General features: G+C 37.5%; 1 protein-coding gene across 2 annotated transcripts; it reads right to left on the reverse strand.

Moving 5' to 3' along the window:
- Positions 1 to 433: 433 nt before the first annotated feature.
- LOC148912691 (uncharacterized) lies at positions 434 to 6,098 on the reverse strand. 2 transcript variants are annotated; one of them, XM_089027086.1, is made up of 2 exons: positions 5,923 to 6,098; positions 434 to 1,087 (listed from the first exon to the last, which is right to left on the reverse strand). In XM_089027086.1, the coding sequence occupies exon 2, from the start codon at positions 1,078 to 1,080 to the stop codon at positions 613 to 615; it is 468 nt and encodes a 155-aa protein (XP_088883212.1). In that variant the 5' UTR covers positions 1,081 to 1,087; positions 5,923 to 6,098; the 3' UTR covers positions 434 to 612. The 2 variants fall into 2 exon arrangements, with proteins under 2 accessions (XP_088883212.1, XP_088883211.1); XM_089027085.1 differs by lacking the exon at positions 5,923 to 6,098 and adding an exon at positions 3,777 to 3,958.
- Between the last annotated feature and the right edge of the window lie 4,319 nt (positions 6,099 to 10,417).

Consider the following 10,417-nt stretch of genomic DNA (forward strand, 5'->3'; position numbering starts at 1 on the left):
TCCAATCAAATACCCGGAACACGGCATAAACACGGCGTGGACACGGTCACGCCAAGATCACGGCACTTTTAGACCAATCATATTGCGCGTGAAAAAAATCAGCCTATTAAAATTCTAGAAAGTATCACGGCACGTCACGCTTACGGCACTGAGCTTTTCACAGTCATACGAAAACTGCACTATGGCGAGAACACGGTCACGACAAGGTCACGGCACTGCCAGACCAATCACATTGCGCGAGAAAACAATCAGCCAATAAGCCTGATGCGAGATGATATTTTACCCCCATCTCTAGACCATAATCCTTTACACATTGCTTTTGTTCTTTAATTATGACCATTGTTCCTGCATTCTCTAAGGAATCAAAAATTTTAATATGAAAAATTTTTAAAAACTATTATGGTATAGAGTCGGGGGGGGGGGGGGGGGGGGGGAACGTCATCACGCTTCAGGCTTATTAAAATTTTAAGAAAATATCACAGTCACGGCAAGGCATGCTTACAGCACTGAGCTTTTCACAGTCATATGAATACATATTCATCGATACAATAGCGTGAGACTAGTCGTTTCACTGTCATGCAAAATCAGTTCAGGCTCAAAAAGTGTCGATGTCTAAAAAGATAGTAGCCTTCCTTTCGTCTTTCTACTAGAAACCTTTAACCTTGTGAAGTATTCTTCTTTCTGCCGTTCAAAAAAATCATTTGCCCCGTGTTTAATCAGATACTGAGCACAGTCGTAGTTTTTGGTCTTGATTGCTGTATGTAGGGGCGGCCAGCCGTCCACATCAGGGGTATTTACACTCTCCCCAGACTCTATCAGCTCTTTAAGTCTTTCCAAGTTACCCTTAGAGACCGCACGGTGAATCTCGGGAACATCTTGGTCGATATCCATGACTTCGCCTTCAAGTAGGATAGCAGGGAGGGGAGGAGTGGTCTGCTCTTTGGTAGTTATCTGCACCGATGCGCGTGTCGACGTGGTGGTATCACTGCTGACCAGTGGACTGCATATTTGTTTTGACAGCGCATTTGCCTGTGACTTTGATCGTGAGTGGTGCCCAGGCTGAGATTCCTTGAGCTCCATATGAATTCTGAAACAAGAAGAAGGCGATCAAAAAAATATAAGTCAGGTATTTGAGCCAGTATATTCTCAGGATACACTAGAAGCATTGAGGATGTGAGCCAGGATATTCCCAGACCAGGAGCCCATTACTAGGAGCATCCATCTCCCATACTGGGTCTGTGAACCAGCATATTCCCAGACTAGGAGCCCATTACTAGGAGCATTTTATCTCCCCAAAGCCAATAAATAAATAAATTACTTGTACAATCTCCCAGTTGCGTCTGATATCGTTACACTTTATGTAGTCACCAATCATTCTTCCTAGTGCTATATACTAAACGATTTATAAGCGAAATAGAACTATAGATAGAGCGATATTTAGTTGTCCTCACTAACATAGGGAGGGTGGGGCACGTTTCCCCCCTAAATGTTTGGCAATTCATTGAACGAAAACAGATGTATTTTTTTCTTTCTTTTTCCTGGGTGCCTCCTCCCTCCTCCAAATCCTTGGTTCCCGCTACGCCCCCGGTTGAGCTTGACCTAGCATGCGTAGCGGCGCTTAGGGGGAGGGGGCTATCTTTGACCATACTTGGACTACTTCAAATGCTCGATGCTGGGTGTCTGTAGTGTCTTTTGACACCGAAATCTATTTATATAACATAATTCGAAAAAAAAAAAACAAAAAAAAAACAATTCATGCAATATGGCTATTAGTTTTGGTGTGCAAAATCCATATCACACTCTCAGAGGTGGTGGGTAAACCGTCACGTGTCTAGCACATTAGTGTTTGAATCTCCTATTTAAAAAGCAACTTTTTTATTATAGATACGTCGCAGAGGTGCTCGGCTACATCGCGAAGCGACGACATTAAATGTCCCGGATACAGAATCACGTGGGAGGCGAAAGCATTACGTCACTTCACAGCACGACTCGCGCCAGTCAACCGAATTTTCCCAAAACAAGATATTGAAAAATATGCACCACCATGAGCAACAGTTGACAGTGTTTTCACTTCGTCCCTTCATGTTAATGCCGCTATTTATGGAACCGTAATCATTAGCTTCCATTTCAACAGTATTTCCAAATATGGTCACTATAATTTATCTTGTAGACACAGAAATATAATCAAAATATTATATAGGATTAAGATAAATGGAAGTAATCCCCATTTGAAGTGCTCTGGATCGAACACCTACGTTTTTATCTAAAGTATATGCTAAGTGCGTTTCGATGGACAACGCTATTTTTATCTTCTCAAGCAGAAAATATGTTATTTCATGCTAAATATTGTTGCAGCTATATATAAATTTTTGTTTTCAAGGCAGCAAATTTGAAAAGTTAGGTTCCAACATTGATTCAGGGTGTTACCATATGATCATGAAGCTCCTATACGCAGTTTCTGACTGGTGGTAGCGACAAAAAAACAGTAATTTTAACCAAAGGTAAACTCGAGAGCCACGATACTGGGTGTCTGTAGTGTCTTTTGACACCGAAATCCATTTGTATAACATAATCTAAAAAAAATCAATTTATGCAATATGGCTATTAGTTTTGGTGTGCAAGATCCATATCACACTCTCAGAGGTAGTGGGTAAACCAGTTAGCACCACCCTTCACCCTAAACCACACCAAGTCAGTTGACAGTGTTTTCACTTCGTCCCTTCATGTTAATGCCGCTATTTACGGAGCGGTAATCATTAGCTTCCATTTTAATAGTATTTCCAAATATGGTCACTATAACTCATCTCGTAGACACAGAAATATAATCAAAATATTATATAGGATTAAGATAAATGGATGTAATCCCCGCTTGAAGTGCTCTGGATCGAACACCTACGTTTTTATCAAAAATATACTAAGTACGTTTTGATGGGCAACGCTATTTTTATCTTCTCAAGCAGAAAATATTTTATTTCATGCTAAATGCTGTTGCAGCTTTATATAGATTATTTTTTCAAGGCAGCAAATTTGAAAAGTTAGGTTCCAACATTGATTCAGGGTGTTAACATATGATCATGAAGCTCCTATACGCAGTTTCTAATTGGTGGCAGCGACAAAAAAACAGTAAATTTTAACCAAAAGGTAAACTCGAGAGCCACCACAAAACACTGGACCAAATAAAGGATAGATATAAGCGGGAACAAGCTTTCTTATAGTACTAGTTCGCGGCTCCGACAAGCCAACAGAAGGGGACCGTAACTGGACTAGTATCTTAGGATGAGAGAACTTGGAATATCAAAATTTAAAGCAATAAAGATAAAGACAAATTCTGCCTTACATTTGGTAGTTCCAGTCGGATCATAAAAAAGACACTCAAATATGAAGGATGATGATTGTGGGTTTGTCTCATATTAACTGAGAATTACATGTAATTGCCATATACTCTACTTTAACTAATATTGAGAAAGCTATGAACCAATTCTAGTGGTCGAACGGATACATCTTAAAACTTAAAAAGTAAAGTAAAAGTTTCGGAACTAGATAATCAAAGAAAACTTGCTAACTAATATTGATCATAAGTGGTTTCGCAAGTTGCTATTATTTTTTATCATTTCGCTTTTTTTTTTTCCAGAGGCTGTTATCTCTGCTCTGTTATAAACTGCTTTAAGATAAGAGAGACTGAAAAGTTTTTAAGGCACATCTAATATGAACTGTTCAAAAAGCAAAGCTGGTAAAGCAAAACTCGTTTCAAAGGAAAAATTAATTTGTTTACGAACCAGTTTGAAGGTTGCTTTCGACGTTTGGGTCTATTTGTATAGTCAGTATTTAGTCTTCAATTTGCCTTCAGACTTTTTTTCTTTCACCATACATTAGTCAGTTTGCTGAAAACTGATCAAGTCGCTCGTTAACTGAGTTCAGTCCAACACCCAGTAAAGCAAATTCATGCTCGTAAATCCTTTACGACTTCCAAGCCTTTTTGAAGTACGTGCAACTAATGCCACTTATAAAAATCCTTACGAATCCCCAAAAACAAAAGCTCTCTTGTCTAAAAAAGGAATGACAATTAGCGCCTTTGAATAAGTAAAAATCAATTATCAATCTTTTTGTGTGGCAGATACTACTTTATTCAGTGAGAACCAAAATAAGTTTGAATCGAAGGCAGTTGCTGTTGAGTGAAATGAAGTGAAAAGTTTGAAATAGAACTCCATTACACTTTGCCTCTTTATGAATTCATAAATGATTCTTATGATTGACAGAAAAAGATTATATGAATCTTTTAAAAGATATCTGTTCGGCTTCTTCAATTCAAATTATAAAAAAGAAAGAAAGACGTTTTTGTTATGTATAATGCGGCCCTTTGTTATCGGCGAACATTAAAAAAGGGCTCTTCGTAACAGGAACTTTATTTTCCACGAGTAAACAACGGAAAAAGCATTTTCTAAATGATGTTTTAAGGAAGTTACAAACTAAGCTGTTTTTCGTCGCCTGAATTAGTATTTATGCCAGAATAATTACAAAGTATATCCATAAAGGGAAATGTATTTTATTGAGTGATTATTTTTTTTGCAGATTGTTATTCGCAGCAACTTTTCTTTCTCATGAATGTCGTCATACAGCCCGGCTTTAAAGACAAAGTAGTTAGTTAAATAGTGTGCTTTAAGTTACGAATCCTTTTTTCGATGCATAAAATAGTTTACATAATTATGGTGTCAACCCTCCCCTCCCCTTTTTAAAAATAAAGTGCCGATGCGCTCTGCCGTCCCGATCCTCCAGATCGGCTAGTGTTGCTGCAAGCCTTCCAGAAATAGACCTCTTTAGTTTGGGGTAATGTTTTCCCATTTCAGGTCACGTCTCATTCCCTAGAGTATCATTTCTTCGTTTAAAGGTTGCAGATGAGAAGACACATGGACATAGATACAACTCAAACAAAGAATCTTATTCTCAATAGAATGACACGGGTATGGATTGGGAAAACATTAAGCCCCTCTCATCGGCCCTCCACTGTAAATTCTGAGGTTTCCTTGAAAGTAGAACGTATCATTCTTGACAACAATATTTTATCAATTTGTTGCTAGCTCTAGCTTGGTCGATTCATCAATACAAAAGGATTTTGAGTTTTTTGACAGATAGTTCATCATAACACAGCTCAAGTGATTTCCTACAACGATGCTGCAGTGCTCAATAGCTTTTCAACTTCGTCAATACAATTATGCCGCTTTTCGTAAAGCCAGTTTGAACAAAAATTGAAGACCAGAACGTCCGCCAACATCTCAATTGTTTCAACCTGTTCAATATTATATCAGTTTGACTCGTTTTATATCTATAGACGTAAAATAGCTTTCCACTATTGTTGTCTTCGACAATGCAGTACGATTCTGACAGCGAGAATTAAAAAAAAAAATTAAAAAAAAAAAAAAACTTAATTGAAAGCATAATTCAAACGCCAGTCGCCTCAGACATTACATCTAGCAGAAAGACAATATATGAATTGAGCGTTACATTGCCTTGACAACAGAGTTGATATTGATTTTGAGACTAATGTGTTCAAAACAATTGTAAGCTTTTTGAATGCAAATAAAATATATTCCCAGAAAAAAATATAAAAACACCGAACTCAATCCAATAGAAAAACTAAGTGAAAATGTTTTGAAGAATTCAAAAATAATCGCAGGATGTAAAAGTACGTTTGAATCATTAGTATACTAATCAAGTTTTCATTTTGCAATCGAAATTAAGGTACTAAGATCTCTCGCTTTTCAAACTGATTGTTTTCCTTCTTGCTCGGGTATGTATTAATCTTGTTGCTGATAGATGAAGCTCCATGTTATCTGAGTTGAGTAGAGAGAGCTGAGTAAACTATACAATATATCCTACATATCAAAAATACGTACTAACGAAAATACAAATAATGAATTTCCGTACCTTTAGCAACGGCCAAATAGGGATATTTTCCCGAAATTTAACAGGCTTTAGGATTAGCAGGCCAACACTAGTTTGAATACCAATCTAAGAAGTAAATTCAAGGTGTTTTCAATCCATTTGGAAGGAAAAATTTGAAACAGCTTTCGAAGTCATCTCTTGTTCCTCCTTTTTTGAAGTTGAACTGAATATAATTATAACCTGAGATAAATTATGCAGATTCTATCGATTCTGTTTGCATTCTGTCGAACACAAAAGTGATAATATGCACGTGAATCATTTCTGCTGTAAATGGCACAAAAATGAATCTTACATGTAATTTCAAACAAATAATATTCGTGATTAGAGATTTAGAAATTATCCCACAATTTTTATCCCTCGGTGAAAAAAAGAAAAAAAGAAAAAGAAAATAAAAAAATTATAACTCGAAAGAAGTTCGGCAAAACCAATCATTTCTAACGTTATTAAAATGTCTGTTAAAATAATTAATGCCTCTTGTTAATTTCTTGTATATCGAGTTACGAATAATGTTTTTGTCCTTTTCGCAACTCTATAAATAATTTTTTTTTTCACCCTGAATATTATATCAATATTTAATTGTCTGCTGTGTAAAACCCTGTTTACTCATCATCACCAAGACAACACATCAAACTGAATAGCTCAATTACTATCCACTTTCATGATTTAATTTTTCATGTTCTTTTGTATTTCAGGTGTTTATTTGTTTCTATGACAACACTTCGCAAGGTGTTACGATTACCGAATATTTTAGGGTAACGTTGTTAAGTTGCTTTTTCAGTGACTGAATTAAAGTTGCAGTTTCACTCTAGTTTCTAATGATATACCGTTGCGGGTACCTCTGTACTTTGCCTATACGCTCTTGCCTCTGCTAAGGATGTCATCTTGTTTTTCAGTTCAGTAAACAAAATTTCCAGAAAATCGTTCGTTATTCATTAAGAAGTCGTCTTACTTATGGAGTTCCTGTGGTTATATAAGATGGAGAACTCTAGAAGAACACTGGCAGATCCCGAGACAATCGTTACAGGCATTGAAGGAAGCAGGCATCTAATTGAATAAAGCAAATTGCGTCAGACCTGAAATTTCTACGTCATATCATCTCAATTGATGGGACCAGACCAGATCCGGGAAAAATAAATACTACTCTGATGCCCCAATGCCAGAAATTGCGGCGCAACTTCGATCGTTTCTCGGTATGTATCCCGTGGATTAACAAAAGTGGAAAAGAGGTATGCCCAGATTGAGCGCGAGGCTCTTGCTGTCCTCTGTGGATGCAAAAAATGTATACGATCGCCACAGTTGCAATAGACCACAAGCCATCAAAATCGATACGATTAAAAAGAATTGCATTGCGAGCCCAAGATATTGACTTCACATTGGTTTATGAGTCTGGAGCAAATAACATTGCTGATGCGTGGATGGTCACTGCGGCCAGCAGAACCAATTGATGAGATGGCAAAGTTTATAGAAGATCATGTCAGTTTGTTGCAAACGAGATTGAGTTACGCTTAAAGAAATTTGCAAAGAAGGCAAGTAGGATGAAGAACTTATGATGGCTGCGTCAGCAATTGAAAATGGATTGAACGATGGTGAAAGTAGAGACCTGACAAGGCTGCTACACATTAAGTCAGAATTGTCATATGCCCACGCAATATTGTGGCTTGGTTTGCACATTAGGCCAACCAAGGAATTGTCAGAAGCAAATAGAGGCTGCGAGCAATACTATTCTGGCTAGGGATGGATGCGGATGCCGAAGAATTCTGCCACAATTAGTGTGAAACATGCGTTTGTCTGCAAGCGTTAAAGAGAGGCACCCCGTTATGGTCAACACCCCTTCCAGAGCAGTGCTGGGACAAATGTGGTGTTGATCTAGTTGGACCATTTCCAGACCAGCGCTACATTTTGACTATGGTTGACTATAGGAGCAAATGGCCAGAAGCAATCATCCTAACAAACACAAGGACACTATCAAATGTCTTACAGATAGCTTTGCTGTTTCTGAAGACCAATAGTATCAAGCATTATCGTGCATCCCCATGCTATCCACAAGTAAATGGGCAAGTGGAAAGATCCAAAAAGATACCTGCATGAAACACAGCTTGAGAGCTACAAACATAAAAAGAAGAGTAACATTACATAGTAGTTAGACATTGCGGTTTTTTTTTGTTAGGTTATGGAGGGATGTGATGTCATTAGTCTGTAGTATATTAATATGCATAACGGGAAGTTACCAAGCGAGTTACCAACATGGTGTGTAATTTTACAGAGTTTATAGAATGAACGAGTTTAAATCTACTTCTATCCTGTGTCAATACACTACAGTAAATATATATCCAATCAGTGGCGGATACAGGAATTTTCAAAGGGGTGACCATTACAAAAGTTTTACCAGGAATTTGAGGAAAAGGGTGACTGTTACTAACGATATACTGAGACATTTGAGCAAAGGGGTGTTGGGGAGGGGGGGGGGGGGGGGTTGACTAGTCACCCCTTTTACCACTGGATAGAATGAATTATTACTAAAACTATTTTTAAGTCAATACATTTTCTGTAACACTGAACCACTTGATATTCTGAACGTGAGAGATGAACTCAGATTGAACTGATAATCAGTATTTTTCTGATAGAAGCAATAATAGGGAAGACTACATGATTCAAAGACGTTTAAACTTTTTCTTACACAGTCGGGTTACCACCCTCTCCCTCCCCTTCCCCCCAAAGCGAAGCTTTATGGGACTATAAAAAAGGCGGTATTTAAGCAATAGAAAACTTTTTCCGTGTTTACATAGCCTGATAGCAACACGAGGGGAGGTTGGGAGAATTCGAGACAGTTATACAAACCGGAGACGTAGTCGAGGGTTTGCATAACTGTCGAGAATTCTCCCAACCCCCCGAGTGTTGCTATCAGGCTATGTAAACACAGAGAAAAAAAGTTTTCTATTGCTTTTATAAAATAAATACTAAGGGAAAACATTACCACTTGCAAGAAAATAAATCTTTATTTGAATTTGATTCTCATATCAAAATACAAATTCTCCATACATCACGAACTTCGATCGTTAGCCAATCAAATTTTGTGTAATAAACGCCAAGGAGGCAAATGTGAAGCGAGAAAAAATCGCTAGCTATTTTAAACATTTATCATTCTAAAACTTTAAAACAAATACAAAGAAATGTCCAAAGATTGAATAGAAATCTTAATAAAAGATTTCAGAATTGATTATCTTTACGAAAGTGATCAAAAGTGGATAACTGAGTGTCACTGTGAATAGAATTCTCGGTTGAAAGAAACGTGGTTTTGCTCAATTTGACAGCGAGAAAACATGGCAGCGAAGTTGATTGTTTCGTCTTGCCTCGAGAAGATATTTTGTGGAGCTGAAGAGCTATCGCTGAAAAAAGTTTGAAGCTGCTGACTGTTTCCTTGAAATACTTGTATTCTTTATCGGGCGGTGCATTTAAATCATGAGAAAGCACGTCGCTGAACAACCGCAGCTGTCCTGACGGAGGACGTGTGTTGTAGCTCCTGAGGGAATTCTCTTTGCGGTGACCAACGAGAGATTGTCATGATATTACGATCAGAAAGACCTGCATGAGACCATAGGGTTATGCCTGTGGCCCTGACACAAGTCAAAATTTGGAACTTCGTCTTCAAAATACATTTTTGGGGGCGTTTTTTTCCTCGAAAGAAACTGTAAATTTTTAATTTTTGAACTTGTACCGCGAAAACACGAAAGTTGTGACGTCACAACTGTGTTTACATACCCTCATGCAAACATGGCTATCAACCAATCACAGCGTGCGTACTATTTAATTTATTTTATAAATGTATATATTCATTAAAAGCCCCAGTCATCCCCACAACCAATGCGTCTTTTTTTCTTTCTTAATTTTTGTTTTCGTTTCCTGGTTGTTTATTGATGACTATTTATTATATTGCAAGTCGTCGCTATTTTGAGGCAATAACCACAGCAGCCCCTTGACATATCTTCATCAGCACAAATCATTCTTATACAATATGAAATAGAAGTTTTTCTCATCTAATGAAGTTCCTGTGGTAAAAATAAACTATAAAAATGACTCTTTCCTTAATACACTCTCTCCTTCCATTTACCACAGGTAGCCCGTCGACACACTTAAAGTGCACATGTGTGTGCACGCACGCCGCATACAGCTATTTCAAAAAAGGTTGAGGGAGGTTATTTTTGCATGTTGTTTACCATATATTTGAATCAATGCTAGCACAACAGAAAATATACCGGAAAAACGTGCAGGCAAAGTTTGGGAATTTTTCATATTGTTGACTTTGTGACTTTTCGTTGGTTGCATAATCATTTCGGGCGAGGTATGTAACATGCGACAACTGACAACTTTTTTTGAAAAAAACTATATGCTATTAGAAAACTAAAGCGACACGTCAAAAGCTTTCGTGCTTTGAATTCGAGAGACAACTAAGTTTCTGAGGAGTAGCAAAAATAGGATC

Source organism: Actinia tenebrosa, unplaced genomic scaffold (assembly GCF_029948245.1).
Source record: "Actinia tenebrosa isolate PJP-AT-01 unplaced genomic scaffold, QUT_ActTen_1.0 PGA_scaffold10__47_contigs__length_13832649, whole genome shotgun sequence".
In the NCBI taxonomy this organism is placed as follows: Eukaryota; Metazoa; Cnidaria; class Anthozoa; order Actiniaria; family Actiniidae; genus Actinia; species Actinia tenebrosa.